At 46.5% G+C, this 18,707-nt stretch overlaps 1 protein-coding gene across 7 annotated transcripts in view; it reads left to right on the top strand.

The window, feature by feature from the left end:
• Positions 1–18,707, top strand: part of TMEM164 (transmembrane protein 164) — a 180,824-nt gene that overhangs the window by 146,767 nt on the left and 15,350 nt on the right. For all 7 annotated transcript variants that reach the window (XM_018044336.1, XM_018044331.1, XM_018044332.1 and 4 more), the window contains one exon: positions 700–778. In XM_018044336.1, the coding sequence (XP_017899825.1) occupies positions 700–778 (79 nt within the window). The remainder of the gene's footprint in view (positions 1–699; positions 779–18,707) is intronic.

Raw genomic sequence — 18,707 nt, 5'->3', positions numbered from 1 at the left:
CCATGCCAGAATTGGCCCAGCTGCTTAGTCTTTGCCCAAAATTAGGGCTAACCCTGGACTGACCCCAAGTATCCAGTGGAGAAACTCTTTATTCTTGGATCGCGACTTAACCAGATTTGGCAATCAGTACCTTTAAATCTGGAAACTGGGAATAATAAATCCTACCCTGTATGTTCTTCTTGTCCAATGAGACATAAACTTTTAAGTAGTCCACCAGCTACTCAGTAGGAGCAGGAAGTAATGTAAGGCTGTGTTTCTTCAAGTATATTCTGCAGAACACTAAGTGCTTTTTTTTTTTTAAACAAATGCACTAGCTAACCAAGTTTAGGAAATGCCAAACAAACAATGTTAAGCAGTCTTCTTACTTTCAGGTCCTTAATCTACCACTGACCTACACGGTGAATTTCCAAGGGAGGAGGAGATAGCTTGTGTTTAACCTTTCTTAAATTTTTAACCACACTGTCTGAGTGGAGCATTTTTCAAGTACTATCTCTACAAAATGCACTTTGGAAGACTAGCCTAGGTCATAGGTATAGTCATTTCATTGTTTCTTCTCTAATTGTGAAGGGAGTTGAACTGGTTAAAGTGTGTGGGCTTGCTAAGCTGTGGGTCCTTGAGAGGAGGGCAGGCATTCAACTTGAGAATCTCTTAGAATGAGTGCTTCCTGCTCTGAAACGCCTCTCCCTCCTGTCCTTGCAGCTCCCCTTTGAATTGGAGATTTACTACATTCAGCATGTTATGCTCTACGTGGTGCCCATCTACCTGCTCTGGAAAGGAGGTAAGGCCAGCAAACCCCATCCCTGTGCCAGCTCCACACCTACCTTCTCTTCTTCTGTTGAGCGGGGGCAGTCACAACCTCTTGGGTGTCTTATCAGAAACCTGAGGTGCTCCCTGACTGAGTCTCTGCAGTATGTTTCATGCCAGACACCAGGCAGTGGAAAAATGGGCACAGCTGAGGCCTGCACAGAGCCTGGTGGTTTCTCATCCTTTGTGTGCGTGAGCTCAGGGCCACTGACAGCCCGTCCCAGGGCCGAGGCCTCAGGCTGTTTGTCCGTGGTGGCCTTGGGCTTGCATGGACAGAGTGTGCCCACACTCTGTCACTCACTTCTGCTCTTGCCTTCTCCCTGCCTCAGCGTGCAGCAGAGGGTAGAGGGACCTTGTCCTTTTGCTCATTATATGCATCCTGTCTGAACCAGAAAAGATACTGAAAGGGGCAAGATGTCCAGGAATTTGGGATTATGGGATTAAGGGAAAAGGCTAGTGAAGGAGCAGCCATCTTCATGTAAAACAGACCATGGAAACCTTCATTTGATCAAAGGGAGAGACCACCGACCTGGTCAAGAGGCTGATCTGTTTGTGACCTCACAGTTTAGTTCAGTTCAGTCGCTCAGTCGTGTCCGACTCTTTGTGACCCCATGAACTGCAGCACACCAGGCCTTCCTGTCCATCACCAACTCCCGGAGTTCACTCAGACTCAGGTCCATTGAGTCAGTGATGCAATCCCGCCATCTCATCCTCTGTCGTCCCCTTCTCCTCCTGCCCCCAATCCCTCCCAGCATCAAAATCTTTTCCAATGAGTCAACTCTTTGCATGAGGTGGCCAAAGTACTGGAGCTTCAGCTTTAGCATCATTCCTTCCAAAGAAATCCCAGGGTTGATTTCCTTCAGAATGGACTGGTTGGATCTCCTTGCAGTCCAAGGGACTCTCAAGAGTCTTCTCCAAAACCACAGTTCAAAAGCATCAATTCTTCGGCGCTCAGCTTTCTTCACAGTCCAACTCTCACATCCATACGTGACTACTGGAAAAACCATAGCCTCACAACGACCCTTAAATGATCCACCTCCTTCTGTTGGGTTAGACTAAAGGAAAGGGGAGTTCACTCATTTTACACTAGTTGTGAGACCCGCCCTTCCCCCCCCCGCCCCCCGGCCCTTCTTAATGTTCTGACCTTCCTGAAAGGCCCCATACCTGGAAGTCAACCTCTTCTAGTCTGAGCCACCAGCCTCTCTATCTTGGTTCCTGGGACTTTGCTGGGAGACTAACCTCACCCAGGGCAGCAGGGGTTTCATTTCTATCACATTAAAAATTCCATGAAGCCACATGGACCCTAAAGCCTTCTGGGAGATGGTTTGGAAGTTGTGCTTCCTCTAACTCAGAAATTCTAGCAAATTTTTAAGAACTCCCAGCACGAGGGAGCCTTAAGTACCCATCAATTGGGGGTCATGTAGGAGGATGGAAACTGTTTCTCTCCATGGAGTCAAGACTCCTTGCTTTCTGTCAATTAGGAGTCTTCTAGCTCTGTTCTTTGAGGCTGCTTTTTACCTGTGCTGCCACATGGGGGCTCACATTGTCAAAGAGCACTTCTTTTTAATTTGCTCTAAACACACCCTTTTTCCTGACTGAGCTTTAAGAGAAGTCTGACTTTCCATATCCAGGTGACCTATGCCATTTCTCAGGAAAGAGCTTCCTAATAATATTTAAGTCTCAGAGGTACAATCATTCTGAAGGGAACCGGACAGGAAGCTGTCCCAGGCCTCCAGACCCCCACCACTCATGGTTCCTGAGGTGTGGGATGCAAGTTTTGACCAAATGTACATGGATATTAGTTAAAACTATTTGTATTCTGAGGCATTATAAAAGTCTGCTGGTTGGCTGAGTCAGAGTGGTCTGATAGCAGCCTTTACGTCCCCCACCTCTTCAAAAAATCCCATCTGGGAAGCTACACTTTCTAGAAGTGACTGACTCCACTGCAGCCTTCTATTGAATCTATAGCTGCACTGTTTGGGGGAACCAAGCTAAGAAAGGGATTCCAATTTATACACACACACTCTGTTAGATCCAATTTGTGCGTTCACCCACTGCCCCTGAGTCTTTCCCTTCTCCTCTGGTGCCTGGCCTTGAAAAGAGGCTGTAATAATAGTAACAGTAATAACAACCACAGTATAACCATCAATGCCTACTTTTCATTCAGTGTTTTCTGTGTGCAGGATGCTGTGCTAGGCATGTTTTGTGTAAAACATAAAAGCAATGTATGTATCTTTGTTAGAAAATAGTTTATTGGTCTTTTTTAAGCCATAATGCTCTTGCACACTTAATAGACTGCAGTATCAGTTCAGTTCAGTCGCTCAGTCATGTCTGACTCTTTGCGACCCCATGGACTACAGCTCGCCAGGCCTCCCTGGCCATCACCAACTCCCAGAGTTTACTCAAATTCATGTGCATTGAGTCGGTGATGCCATCTACCCATCTCATCCTCTGTCGTCCCCTTCTCCTCCTGCCTTCAATCTTTCCCAGCATCAGGGTCTTTTCCAGTGAGTCAGTTCTTCTCATCAGGTGGCCAAAATATTGGAGTTTCAGCTTCAGCATCAATCCTTCCAATGAATATTCATGACTGATTTCCTTTGGGATGGACTGGTTGGATCTCCTTGCAGTCCAACGGACTCTCAAGAGTCTTCTCCAACACCACAGTTCAAAAGCATCAATTCTTCGGTGCTCAGCTTTCTTTATAGTCCAACTCTCACATCCATACATGAATGACCACTGGAAAAAACATAGCCTTGACTAGACGGACCTTTGTTGGCAAAGTAATGTCTCTGTTTTTTAATATGCTGTCTAGGTTGGTCATAACTTTCCTTCCAAGGAATAAGCGTCTTTTAATTTCATGGCTGCCGTAACCATCTGCAGTGATTTTGGAGCCCCCAAAAATAAAGTCTGTCACTGTTTCCATTGTTTCCCCATCTATTTGCCATGAAGTGATGGGACCAGATGCCATGATCTTACTTTTCTGAATGTTAAGTTTTAAGGCAAGTTTTTCACTCTCTTCTTTCACTTTGAACAAGAGGTTCTTTAGTTCTTCTTCAGTAGAGTATAAACATAACCTTGATATGTGCTGAGAAACCAAAAAATCCATCTCACTTGCCTTATGGCAGTGGTCTTGAACCGAACCTGCAGTAACTCCGAGGTATGCCTGTGCTTGTTGAACACCTACTGTGTGCAGAGGATTTGTGCCAGGGAATCAGAGACGAACCAGACAGGCCCAGTCCTTTCACAAGGAGTGCCTGTTTGAGAGGATAGACACAACTGAGAGTGTCATAGGGTTTCTGAAGCCTTTCTACCTTCCCTGCTTTATCATTTCTGGGTTCTTGTGTTCTCAGCTTCCTTTCTGGCTCTTTGCTGCCATCTGCTGTTCACTTGGGGGAAATCATGAGCATTTGGGGAAATCTGGGTTTCCTGATGTTGTTTCACCTTAGGATGAGCCTGATGTCGACCTTCCACAGGGAACATGGAACTGGAGTGAACAGGGGAAAGAGGATTTCCTGGAAATCAAAAAGCTGAGAGTTTGGATCTTCTCTTCCCTAATAGAAATCTTGTAGTTTTGTAGAAATAAGTGTTTGAGAAGTTTTTACCCAAGGCCAGACTAGCTCTCCTCTCCAGTACCCCCCATGCCAAGGAGCCCTGTGTCCCTGAAAGGGAAGGTCCTGCTTAATGGGAATCTCTGTCTCCTCATTGCTACAGCCATTTGGCACCTTCGTGGTAAACATGGCCTCTCCTGTCCACGCTGCGCTTTTCTTCCTCCTTCCTCCAGCCACACTCTTTGTTTCTGTTTCCTTTCCTGTCAGCTCTGAAATGTGGACCTACATGGTTTATAACCCCAGCCTCAGCTCTTCACAAAACAGAGTCCTCCCATCTCTTGCCTGAAACCCTCTAACTGAGGCTGTTGTATCTGCCCAGCCCCATATGCCACCCATCTCTCCACTGTCTCTTCCAGACCATTTTTTCATCTCTGCCTTATGTGTGGGTGCTTTTTCCTTTACCATCCTCTTTACTTCTTTCTTTGATTTCCACCACCATTTGAACCTCTTGCTCACTTTCCCTGCATTCCTAGGTACCTTTGGCCCATGGCACTCTCACTATTTTCAATACAGCTCTAGCCAGCATCCTGAGAACCTTCTGGTTGAGGACTGCTCATCCCACCCCCAGCTTCTCAGTGTGTGAGCTTGTTAATTATAGTGACTTTTGTTCCCCTTTCAGGACCTTGCTTTCCCCTAAAACTCTTCCGAGATCATAAGCATTATGTCCTTTTCTTTGACCCAAATCTGTGCTTCTTCCAACCTCCCCTTTTCTCCAAATCAGCTGTACCGCCATGACAAGTTACTGGAACTTTCCCTTTACCAGTTCCTGAGCATGTCTCACTCCCTTGTGCCTTGCACTCAGATTAGTGTCCAATCCCAGTGCCGACTGTTAGTCTTGTGAGTAAACTTCTCAACTCTTTCAGGTTTGGGCCAGTGAAATCCCATGATCTCTCTTATCATTGTCAGCACCATCACTCACTCCCTCTGTGTCTCTACACTCTGCCCTCAGAGATCTTGTGACAAAGCTTGGCCTCCCACTCCAAACTTCCTGTCCAGTCTATTCAAACTTCCAATCCTTTCCACTCTCAGTAGATATTCTCCCAACAAATGACTGGGGAAATAAGAGATTTTTGAGTGGGAATTCCCTCAGCCACTTCCCTCCACACTACCCACACCCATCCTTACGTTCCTCCCTCTGATCTTGGAGGGAGCGGTATTCCTCCTGCTCGTGGCCATGGCCAGTCACACCCGGCTGTCGTTCCACTGCATCCCTTCCGCCTCCTCTGGAACCTCTAGCCCTCAATTGGTCACGTGATCATCAGTGCTTGGATTTTCAGTATACTAAAGTCTTCCCTAGTCTAAAAATCTTTAACTCCACACAACTATATCTTTTATCCTCCCCTCACTTCATAAAGTAGTCCAAACAATATTTCCCAAGTTTTAGTTCTTAAGACATAATATTTTTGCCTTATCCATGTATTCGCATCTATTATTATGTACGTGATATTAAACCTATTAATTTTTTTCCTAAGATATATTTGTTTTTAAGAGAAGCTTGTGAAATCCTGGATTCAGTACACTGATTATCTATTTTAGTACACTTTTAAAGATTTTCTTTATTTTTGGCTGTGGCGAGCCTCCACTTGCTGTGCCTGGGCTTTCGCTAGTTGCAGTGTGCAGGCTGCGAATTGCGGTGGCTTCTCTTGTTGCGGAACACAGGCTCTAGGGCGCACAGGCTTCAGTGCTTGCCGCTCGTGGGCTCTTGATTGCAGGCTGAATAGTTGCAGCGCATAGGCTTAGTTGCCCCACGGCATGTGGAATCTTCCCAAACCAGGGACTGACACCATGTCCCCTGCATTGGCAGCTGGATTCTTAACCACTGGACCACCAGGGAGGTCCTATTTTAATACACTTTAAATATATCACTTTTAAGTTAAATGTTTATCTATTTACCACTTGAAATCATGTCATGAATAGGACATAACTTTGAGTGACACTTGTTTACATCTGATGAGCCTTCCTCTCAGTTACTTTCATTCATCAGAACATTACCATCAGACGTCTACCTCACTGCCCACCTCTTTATGGGAAGAGCTCTTCTAAAGATTTCTAACAACTATGTGACCAAATGTGGTGACCGTCTCATAGGCTTTATCCTGCCTGCCCTCTGCTACACTGGACGTTGTTGACCACTCCCTTTTGGAATATTCTACTCTCAGGGCTTCCAGTATCCACCCCCCACTCCATCCCCATCTCACCATCCGTGCCTTCCCAAGTCTCCTGCAATCCTCTGTCCTCTGAGATGTTGATTTCCCCAGAGTTCTATTCTGGGCTCACCTCTTGCTCTGCTAGTCCTGTTGTCGTCTCACGTGCTTACACAATTTAGCTACCAGCCCATGCTGTGATGGCCATGAGGTCACCTTCGGCAGCCCTTAATCTTAGGAGATTCCTTTTCACATAGTTCACTCCAGCATGTCTTCCTGAATGTGTCAAGCACACCGCAGCTTGGCCTACCCGCGTGCACTCATCTTCCCGTCAGCCCTGCTTCTCGCCCTGTGGTTTTTGACAGATGGCACCACTCAGTCACTCCAGCTAGAAGCAGGGAATCATCTCTACCCCTGCATCTGTTTCATCCATGCATCTAACACATATGTCTTCATCCATTTGGACTGCCACAAGCAAATACTACTGACTGGGTAGCTTACAAACAAGAGAAACTTACTGCTCACAGTTCTGGAGGCTGGGAAGTCTGAGATAAAGTCACCAGTGTGCTCACCTTCTTGTGAGGCCCCTCCTCCTGGTTCACAGCTGGCCCCTTCTTTTTGTGGCCTCACGTGGTGGATGGGACGAGGGATCCTTTTGGTGTGTCTTTCATAAAAGAAGGGGCCGGCTATGAGCCAGGAAGAGGGGCCTCACAAGAAGGCGACCATGCTGGTGATTTTTATCTCAGACTTCCCAGGCTCCACCCTCATGGCTTAAGCACCTCCCAAAGGCCCCAGCCCCCAATACCTTCACGTTGGGGGGTTGGAATTTTACCACATGAATTTTCGGTGACACAGACATTCAAACCATAGCAGCATATTTATACGTGCCTTCGGGGCTTCCCTGGTGGCTCAGAGGTTAAAGCGTCTGCCTCCAGTGCGGGAGACCCGGGTTCGATCCCTGGGTCTGGAAGATCCCCTGGAGAAGGAAATGGCAATCCACTCCAGTATTCTTGCCTGGAGAATTCCATGGATGGAGAAGCCTAGTAGGTTACAGTCCACGGGGTCGCAAAGAGTCGGACACGACTGAGCGACTTCACCTCACCTCACCTCACCTCTTTCTAACCAGGCTCTATGCTGGCCATTGGGATGCCCTGATGAGTGAAAATCAGACCCCATCCCACCCCTCCTCTCATAGAATTCGTAATGTTGTGGGAGGAGCCAGGTGTGAATTGAATAATCACACAAATGAATGTTGAGTTAGAATTGACCTCCGTACTCTGAAGGAAAGGGGCATGTTTTTACAAGCGCATTTGGCAACCCACTCCGATATTCTTGCCTGGAGAATCCCATGGACAGAGGAGCCTGGCAGGCTACAGTCCACAGGATTGCGCACAGTCAGACGTGACTAAGCACACACACGTTGTACACATGAAACTTGTATGATACTATAAATCAGTTCTTCTTCAATAAAAGAAATGAAAGGTTACCTGATCCTTTTCAATCCGCCTTTCCAAAGCCCCTCTGTGACAGGTGTCAGACATTGTTTCCAGCTCTTCACATAACATTACCCCATTGAATCCCCACCACAGTCCTTCGGGTAGGTGTTACTGTTACCTCTGTTTTGTAGATGAGGAAACTGGTATTCAGATAGTAAGTAGCCGACCCAGGATTTGAACTCAACTTGGCGAGGCTTTTAGACACAAGACTGCAACACTCTTAGTTTATTTATTCCATCTCCTCTTTGTAGACATTCAGTTTGTTTCCAGCCTCTTGCTAATATAAATAACAATGTGCCGAATGACCTTGAACCTATAATACCACTTTCCAAGTATGCAAGGGTATCTAAAGAATAAATCCCCCTAAGTGGAACTGCTGAGTTAGAGAATATATGTGTTTGTAAATTTGATGAATAATTCCAAACCCCCAAAAGTTCTATCAATTTAAATGTTTCTTAGCAATATGGAAGAGTGTGTTTCCACACAGCCTCACCAAAGGAGTATATTTCCAAACTTTCCACTTTTTTCCCATCTGATGGGTAAAACTAATGGTATATTGATCCACTTTTAATTTGAATTTCTCTTACTTTGAGTCAGGCTGAGCCTCTTTATACATGTTTAAATTGGCATTCGATTTCCTTGTCCTTGAATTATGTGTTCCTCTCATGTGCTCATTCTTCTCTTGTTGATTTTTTTTTTAAATACAAAATTGAATCCTGGGAGCTCTTTAGTCTTTTGTAGTACACCTGCAGATATTTCCCCCACTTTTGTCATCTGTTTTATAACTTTAAAGTGAAAGTATAGTTGCTCAGTCATTTCTGACTCTTTGTGACCCCATGGTCTGTAGCCCGCCAGGCTCCTCTGTTCATGGGGGTTCTCCAGACAAGAATATTGGAGTGGGTTTCCATGTCCTCTTCTAGGGGATCTTCCCAACCCAGGGATTGAGCCCAGATCTCTTGTATTGCAGGCAGATTCTTTACCATCTGAGCCACCAGGATGGCTTTGCACATGATTTATTTTTGCCATGTAGGATGTTTATATTTCTGTGTAATGTATCTATTATTTCATGGCATCTGAATTTTGAGTCAGGACTAGAAAGCCCTTCCTTACTCCAAGGTCATTAAAAAAATATCCCTTATTTTCTTTTGCTATGTTAGTGGTTTGGTTTAAGTATCTGTTTACATGCCCATCACCCCAAGGACAGGAATTATTCTCTTGTTCTTCATATTGCTGGACTGAATGAAAGACTGTATATCCACACACTGCACATTGCCCATATTCTGTTAGACATCTTACAAGCTAATATTTATTGTGTGCTTTCCATGGACTAAGCACTCGGTAAGAGTTTCATAGGGCAATGTTGAGCTGATTGAATCTGCACAAAGTTCACTAGACTTCTGCAGTCCATGACACTGGATACGGGGAGTGGGGGTAGGGGGAGAATCACATCTTCATTTGCATTAACTCCAATTGAAATGTAGTATTTCCTTCAGTTCTGAATCACAGCAAACCACTGTCCTTGGGTTGCATTTGCACTCCTTGGCAAGTTGCCATTCATATAAATCGGATACTTTCTGCTTGTTTCAACTGCTCAGATATATTGCAAAATCATTTGCACTTCATCATCACCTCAACATTTTTAAAAGTTTAAAAGTATTTTAATAACTGTATTTTGATATGGTATTGTTTTGTTTTCTTTCATGACCCTGTATCTTTTTATTTTTTATACTTAGCAGCTTTATTTTGAGCCAGAGCCCCAAAGTGCCCAAGGAATTTGTGGCACCCCTGCACTAGAGCTTAAACTGCCATTTGAAACCACTATAGGTAGTTGCTAGGTTTGGACACTGCGTTCAAATCCTGGTGTTGGCCCTCGGGCTAGTGCCTTCACCCGTTTGCATATTTTCTCATTTGTAGAATGGGGATTGGTAGGTGTGTTGTGAGGGGTCAGTGAGCTCACGTATGTAAAGGTCCTGATACATGGTAAATGGTATATTCTATTTTTCTGGTATTATTACTGCTGCTGTTATTATTTTTAACCACTTCACTGCCTCTTGTTAATTGCAAATCTTACCTTTCAAGTATACTGTGGGTTCTTGGGGTCAGGGTGTGCCTTGCTGACTTCTGAGGCCGCAGCCTTGCCCATGCAGAGTGTCTGTCAGTGGACTTACCTTTGCTGGCAGCCCTCCTTTTAGATGTCTGCTTCTCCTTTGAATCCCATGCCTCACCTGTCTCCTGGTTATCCTCCTCCTCTGGCTATTTCTCCTTGGGCTCCTTTGCCCTGCCTGTCTCAGCGATCCTGGCATTCCGCGTCTGTAGCTCTGATTGCAGGCCTGAGGAGATATCTTTGGCCAGCCTCCTCAGTTCCATGCTCCTCCTTGCAAGCTGCTCTTCTCCCTCCTCCTCTACTTCTTATCTTAGTGCCAAAGCCCAAATTCCTGCCAGCTTCCTGGATCCCCTCCTCTGCCTCACCCCCAGTACCAATCAGTTCAGAAGTTCTGAGGATCCAGATTCTCAAAATGCTTGCATATTGGACGTTCCTCTCTGTTCCCCCCCCCCCCCACCTGTCCTAGCGCAGGGTCTCAGCCTCCATTGCTGGGACTAGTACTTTGTTTCTTGTCTCGTCTCCCTGCCCCCCTCCCCGATCACCCCTACCTCCCACCCAGTCTGCCTACTGTCCAGTCTCCAGAATACCTTTCTAAAGAAAGCAAATCTGATAAGAATTCTCTCCACTGCTTCAAATTCTCATGCAGGATAAAGACCAAACTCCTGCCTTATGGGCATTTGAGACTGTTCACAATCTGACACTTGCCTGTCTCTTTGACCTCATTTCCCATCACTTAGACTTCAGCTCCCATTTCCTTACTTTCAAAGCCCCACCTGCTTCCACTCTTGCTGCCCCCACCTCCCCTCCCCCACCCCCCGCCGCATATACACACCAGCTTCTCTGCTTTGGCCTGGCAAAGTCTGTGTCCTCCCCTGCAAATCAGCCCAAAGGAGCAACTCCTCTCTGGATCTATGTCTGACTTTCCTAGGCGACCTAAAGGCACATTTTCCTGAAAGTTCCATATACTTTTAATAATTCTGTATCTAATTGTTTAATCTGTGTTTAGCCACTAGGTGGCAGTCTTGTCTTTTCATCATTTCAGGAGATGAAGATAATTAAGATCATGTTTTATTTGAATTTAAATTAATGTTCACTAAATTACTAGTATTTATTATAAATAAGATGCTATAGGAGCCAGGGAGAGGATGAAGTCTTCTGAAGCCCCAGGATATTGGTCTGGTTAGCCATAGTGTGATTGGGGGATTGAGTGCCCCTCATGGAGAGGGAACTCAGAAGGAAGGAGCATATTTTAAGGAGGAAGATGAGTTTACTTGAGTTTAAGGTGCTTCTAGGTTCATCAGACTAAGATGTCTAGGACACAGTTGGGTGGAATATTCTGGAGTTCTTCTGGAATATTCTTCTGGAATATTCTGGGGTCTGGGCTGGAGGCGGACTTCAATGTCTTTGGTATCAAAGTGGTGGATGTAAACACGGGAGTAGATGAGATGATTCAGGCTGACTGTGTAGGTGGAAGAATCAGTGCTTAGAAAAAGGCCTTGGGGGCATCAGCCTGCAAATAAGGCCTTGGGGGCATCAGCCTGCAAATAGACAGGAAGAAGAATGTAAGGAGGTGGCAGGGATCGTCAGAGCAGCCGGAGGAGTGGCTGGTTTTCCTGGTAAATAAGGCAGGAGAAATTGTCATGAAAGGACTGGTGACCCCAATGAGTGCCTCATTGTTTCAGAGGATTCCAGGGAAGTAAGGCCACTGGAGAAGGGATGGGGAGGAGGTGCTTAAGAGTGTTAAGGAAGGAGGGCTGAAGGGCCTTGCAGAGCCAAGGGAAGGGCCCCTCTGCCCCGCTTTCCCCTCCTCCCCTTCCTCTCTGCCTAAGGCTGGGCACCTTCAGGTGCCAAGATGAAGGCTGGTTGTGAGAGGGTGCATGGAAGGCACCGAGAGAAAGGGAAATGGATGACTTACAAGGCGATGACAGCTGCTGAGGATGAAGGGGCTTGATGGCAGATTGAGGAGGGTAATGACAAGAGGAGTAAGTGCTGTGGGAAATGGGAGGAGGAGATAAGTCTAGATTGTTCCAGTGCTGTGATATGCTGTGATAAAAGAGATATTCTGTATCCACTCTGTTCATTATTGCAGCCACCAGCTCCAGGTGGCTCCTGAGCGGATGAAATATGGATAGTGCAGCTGAAGAGCTAGGACTGGGCAATTTCTACATTGAATGAACCTGAATTGCAGTGGGAACAGCTATCGCTGCATTGGACATTGTAGCTCTTCTTCAGCCTTCTGGTTGGTGGCCAGCACTGAGGGGCCCCCGAAACATTTCCTTGTGTTCTTCCAGCACTAGTCTGTCCGATCACCCAGTTTTCTTCAGGAGGACTCCGCATCGGGGTTGAAGGAAGGGTCATCCAAGGAACAATGAAAATGGGCTGCTTTAATGTCAGCTGAGCAGGCACCCAGCACCTCAGTGGCAGCAGGACTGGGCGAGAGAACTTGCAGCTTTGGTGTTGACACCTCATATAGAGTTCCCTGCTCTGGATCCTAAGAGCCAGGTCTCCTAGGGGTGGAGAGGCGGAGGGGCCATTCTGTGCACAGGTGGCAGGTTCAGAGGGAGTTGACACTGGTGGGGCCACCATGTTGGGTTTCCCTGGGTTTCCAGCAGGATAGCTTGGCTGACAGCCAGCTTGAGGACCTGTGGGGCTGGTGGCACAACTCCCCGCTCTGGGAACTCCCTCTTCTCCATCCTTGTGGGGGTTCTTTGGTTGGTTCGTTGTGGCAGTTTTCATCTAAGCACGGTTTCTTAACCTGGGATCCACAAGTAGGAATTAAGCAATCCATTAACTTGGATGAGAAAAATAATCATATTTTTGTTTTCACTAACCTCCAGCAGAAACGCAGCACATGAATGTAGGAATGAGTCCTACCTGTGGCTTTGTTGTCAATAGCAATCGCAGATGGCTTCCTATCAGGTTACAGTTGTGGCAGAGAGCTCAGAGTGCTGTGTATGCTCATCACTACTTTGAAATTATAGTAGCTGCTAGCTCTTATTATTAAACACATCAGTAAAGAAGCATAAGTACTATATTACAAATCTGTTTAGATATTTTGATAATCATCTCTTAATGTCATTGGCTTCTTTGGTAACCCTCTGCATTTTATTTTATGCGTGTAAAACACTGTCCTGAGAAGGGATTCGTCAGTGTCCTCATGTACTCAGCCAGGCACAGGAAAGCTAGCAAGCCCTGCCGTCAGGCTCTTTGGAAACCCCTATGTGCTTCACTAGAGGGCGCTCTTGTTTCAGACTTGGAACGGTGGACACTCAGACTTGGAACAGTGGACACTCAGGCTTGGAACAGTGGACACTCAGGCTTGCGGCAAAGTGACAAGGTTATTTTGAAGTCCAAGGGGACATCTCAGGCTTCCCAAGGGCTTCCCAGGTGGCGCTAGTGCTAAAGAACCCACCTGTCAATGCAGCAGATATGAGATATGGGTTTGATCCATAGCTTGGGAAGATTCCTTGGAGGAGGAAGGCCTGGCAACCCACTCCAGTATTCTTGCCTGGAGAATCCCGCAGACAGAGGAGCCTGGCAGATTACAGTCCATGGGGCTCAAATAGTTGGATGTGACTGAGCACACACACGCAGGAAACTGGAATGTGAGAACTCCCATGTTGTTTGATCTGAGCTTTACACTTATCTTTTGCAAGGTGAGGGTTGTAATACAGCCCTGTGCTAGCTTCTAGGACAGTTAAAGCAAGAGTGCTTTGGCCTGTGATGTCCCCAGGTTTTCATACCACCCTCAGTTCCAGGTGGTGCCCTTTGTTTCTTCCTTATCCCAGGTTAGCTCACTACCCTGGTGTCTGTCTAGCTTTAGGATGCTGGGGAATTTCTCTTTCACTGGCTTCTCAGTTCCACTTGGCTGATGGGGTGAGGGACAGGGGAAAGGCTAAGGGATTCGGGTGGATTCTGAAGTCTCCTGAGGGGTTTTTTGAGTGAGGGAAGAGCGGGGAATTTGAGAAATTGGCCCTGGGTTGAGCCCTGTGGAGGAGGGTGGGTAGGTGAGTTTCTGAAGACTGTAAGACTTTCCCTGCTGAAGAGGAAGTATTTGGGGCTCAGGAGTGCTTTGTGGTAGCAGTGGATTAAGTCATTTCCTGCCTTAATTTTATCAGCTTCCAGGAGACACTGCTCCTCACATCTGACTAGACCAAGGCCCCCCACACTGGTAGTTTTCCCTAGACCTCTTGGTACGTCTTCCAGCTCCAGAATTCCTCTTAAGGCAGCGTGGTTGGAAGACTTAGCATCAGAATCACCTGATGTGTTTCTTGTTGTTGTTCAGGCGCTCAGTCGTGTCCTATTCTTTGCGACTCCATGGACTGCAGCCTGCCAGTCTCCTTTGTCCATGGGACTTCCCAGGCAAAAATACTGGAGTATTCTGTGTTGCCATGCCTTCCTCCAGGGGATCTTCCTGATCCAGGGATCGAACCCATGTCTACTGCAGCTCCAGACTTGCAGGTGGATTCTTTACTGCTGAGACAGTGGGGAAGCCTATGTCTCTTGCATTGTGGTCCTGGGACTAGCAGCCTAATCAGAGAATGTATTAGAAATGCGAATGCAGATTCTGGATTCTAGGCCCCATCTCAGACCTACTGAATCAGAAAGTCCTGGGTGGGACCCAGCAAAGATGCCTTTTAATAAGCCCTCCAGGGGATTCTGATACAGATGGAAGGTGTAGCCTCATTGCGTCAAATGATCCAAGAGCTGACTTCCCCTTGATGAAAGCTCACCAGAGACCCAACCAGTACTAACTGCAGAACGTTTGTGAGGCATAGTGGGGCTTGTGTTTAAATAGTACTTTTCCCCTAAAGTAGCTCTGTGCTCCTTTAGCTTTTCTCTCCCTACATGCTCCTGTAAGGTACGGAGAACCTGAGATTAGATTCCCCCAGCAGGGCTCTGAGGCTTAGAGGGGTTTTGATCCACACAGCGGGTCTCACAGCAACTGGGGAAGAACGGAAGCTGGGACCTGAGTCTGGACTCCTAGCTTGTCTGCTAGGTCAGGTCCCCCTCTTGAAGTCTTTGCCAGCTCAGGGTCCTCACTCTGCTTTTCGCAGAGGGCTGGTTTTCTGATCCTCATGGGTGAAGGTGGGTCTTTATGTGCCTTCACCGTAGGCTAAGTGGCCCACTGGGCACTTGAGGGTGAGGCCTAGCCAGAGTGGGCTCTCCAACCCCTCAGGATAAAAAGGTCAACCAAGTTGACCTTCCACATGGACCCCCAACTTGGGACAGTCTCCACTTCCCCCTATATTAAGCAGTCTAGAGGGTACAGTTCATTTGATCCAGTGCCCAGATGGCAGGAGTCCTGACTTGGGCCTGCACTCAATGGCCAAGGATGGGAAGTCACACGTCCATGATCATCTGTCTTCTGGGTAACTATGGCAGAAGCTAAAAGTGAAGGTTCTGGGACTTCCCTGGGGGTCCAGTGGTTAAGACTCCATGCTTCCAATGCAGAGACCATGGGTTCGATCCCTGATTGGGGAACTAAGATCCCATATAGGTGTGGCCAATAAAAAGCAAAGAAATGAAGGTTTCTCATTTAGAGGGCAGCAAAGGTGTCATGGCATTGTTGTCAGGAACTAGACTTGTCGTTTCATCCCCTATCGCCAAATCTACACCTTCTCCGATGTGCACCATCCCACTGAGTGGCACCACCACCCACACCAGAAATCTAAAGATAATCATTGGCCTTTTACCACCCCCATCCCATCCAATCCAATCAATTGGATCTGATCATTTCTCAAATTCATTCCTACTACTCCTAGTTTGGACTTCCCAGGTGGCACTAGTGGTAAAGGGCTTGCCTGCCAATACAGGAGAGGCGATTTGATCCCTGGGTCAGGAAGATCCCCTGGAGAAGGAAATGGCAACCCACTCCAGTATTCTTGCCTAGGAAATCCATGGACAGAGGAGCTTGGCAGGCTATAGTCCATAGTATTGCAAAGAGTTGGACACAACTGAAGCAACTTAGTACATAACACACCTTCTGTTTTATTTAGTTCAGATCTGTTCATCCTTGACTTGGTCTATTACAGCAGCTTCAATACTGGTCTCCCTGCCTCTTATCTTGCCCTATTTCAATCAGGCGCCAGATGAGGAGCCCTGTCCGTTACCATGTAAAGTATAGTCTCAGGACCACCAGCACCTGGGAGCCAGTTAGAAATGCAGAGTCTCCAGCCCCCACCCCAGACTGCCTCAGAGCCCACCTTTTAACTGGATCTCAAGGTGACTTGTAAAGTTCAGTATATCTAATGTTTCAAAGTGGAAGCTGCTCAGTCATGTCCAACTCTTTGAGACCCCATGGACTGTATCCTGCCAGGCTCTTCTGTCCATGGGATTTTCCAGGCAAGAATACTGGAGTGGGTTGCCATTCCCGTCTCCAGTGTTGCAAAAAGACTTCTTAAAGAACTGGCCCTCATCTCCTGTTTATGCCTCTGTCTCCACTTGATAGTCCATTGAGACTCAATGATATAAAGTTCTTGAATATACTGGGCCACTTGCCTCATTCTTTCAGCAAATAGGAGTTGAACCCCCTACTTGCTGTTAGGCACTTGGGGGGATAAAGCAGCGAGTAAAAGGAATACATATTCTTGCTTTCACAGAGCTTATATTCTTTTATGGGAGGAGACAGTGAAGAAATAAATAAATAGCAATAAGTAAAATATATAGCAAGTCAGATGATGTTAAGTGTATACAGGCAGAGTTAAGCTGGTGAGGGACATAGTGCTGCTGAGTGGGTGGGGAGAGTGAAGGACGGCCATGCTGAGAATATGACATTTGAGCAAAGGCTTGCAGGTTTCTGGATATCTGGTAGAGTATACAAAGCAGAGAAAATAATGAGTGTAAAGACCCAGAGACAGGAGTCTTTCTAGAGTATTCTAGCAATAGCAAGTTGGTCAGTATGTCTAGAGCCATGTGAAGGAAGGGGAAAGTAATAGGTGAGGAAGTCAGAGAGTTGATATAGGTGAGGGACAAATCATATCTAGGGTCTCATAGACCATTAAGAACTTGCTGTTTTCTTAGGGAAATGGGAGGCCATTGGAGGGTTTTGAGCAGAGGACTGACATGATCTGAGTTCGTCTTTCAAGGGATCACCTAGTTGCTATGCTGAAATTTGACTGTCCTGTAAGGGCACAGGGTAGAAGTAGGGAGATCTGTAAGTAATGTTTGTAATAAAAGAGGAAGGAGATACCAGTGGCTTGAGCACTAACAAACAGTAGAGGTGGAGAAAACTCATTGGATTCCAGATACATACAGAAGTTAGAGCCAACAGGATTTGCTGATGGATCAGATGTGGGATGTGAGAGAGAGGACTCACAGATAACTCTAAGGTTTTTGACCTGAGTAACTTAAATGGATTGCCATTTATGAAGATAAGGAAGCCTAGGAGAAGGGGTTTTGTGTTTGTTTATTGCTTTTTTGGAGAGGTGGGAGTGCTCTTCAGTGACCTAGTGTTGTATAGTATGCCCCAAACTTAGTAGCTTAAAACAATGACCTGTTATTTTTCACAGTTGTGTAGGTTAACTGAGTAATTCTTTGTCATGGACTTAATATGTGTATCCAACCCTAAAATTCATATGTTGAAGTCCTAACCCCCCAATGTGATGATATTTGGAGGTGGGAGTCTTTGGAACATAATCAGGGTTGGATGAGGTCATGGGGGTGGGGCTTTCACAATTGTGATTAGTGCCGTGATGAAGAGGCCATAGCGTTCCCTAGCTCCTTCTGCCATGTGGGAACACAGCCAAAAGTTGTCTGTCTGTGGACAGAGAAGTGGGTTCTCACCAAACAAGTCTACCGGGGCCTTGATCCTGGACTTGTCAGCCTTCAGAACTGTGAGAAATAAATGTCTCATGTTTAAGCCACCCAGTTTATGGTATTTTGCTATAGCTGCCTGAGCTAAAACATTTTTTTTCTACTTACTGGTCCTGCCTGGACTCAACTGGTACAGTTGGAATGGCTGGGCCTCTCTGTTGACATTCCATGACATGACATGACATGACATGGGGGTCTCAGGCAGCAGTCCAAGAGGGCAAGCCCCAGTGCATGAGAACTTATCAAGCCCCTGATCCCATCTTTTTGAAGTCCCATTGATCAAAGCAAGTTGCCTGGCTTAGCCAGATGGGCCATATGGCCAAATCAGTGTGGGAAAGGAATTTATAGGGGTGTGGATACTGGAAACCAGTGCTGTAAAGATCTACCATAGAAGCCAAAATCAAAAGCTGGGTTTAAGAGAAAGACGCCCACTTAGATATCCAAGTGCAGATAGTAAGCAGACTGTGAGCTGTGTGAGCCTGGAGTTCAAGGCAGCAGTCCAGACTGAGATGCAAACGTTGGAGTCATCAGCAGGTATTAAAGCCACGCGATTGGTTGACATAACCTAGGGAATGAAAGTCTGTAGAGAAGAGAAAAGCTCTTGAGTCCTGCAGCCTGATTCTCTCCATCATCTAGAGGTCAAGGAGCTGAGGAGGAAGCAGGGACAGAGATCGAGAGGAAGTGGGCTGTAAGGCGGGAGTGGGGGGAGCTAAGACAGCAGCATCCCAGAAGCCAA

This window comes from Capra hircus, unplaced genomic scaffold, assembly GCF_001704415.2.
Source record: "Capra hircus breed San Clemente unplaced genomic scaffold, ASM170441v1, whole genome shotgun sequence".
Classification (NCBI taxonomy): Eukaryota; Metazoa; Chordata; class Mammalia; order Artiodactyla; family Bovidae; genus Capra; species Capra hircus.
This window is presented reverse-complemented; position numbering and strand designations above follow the sequence as displayed.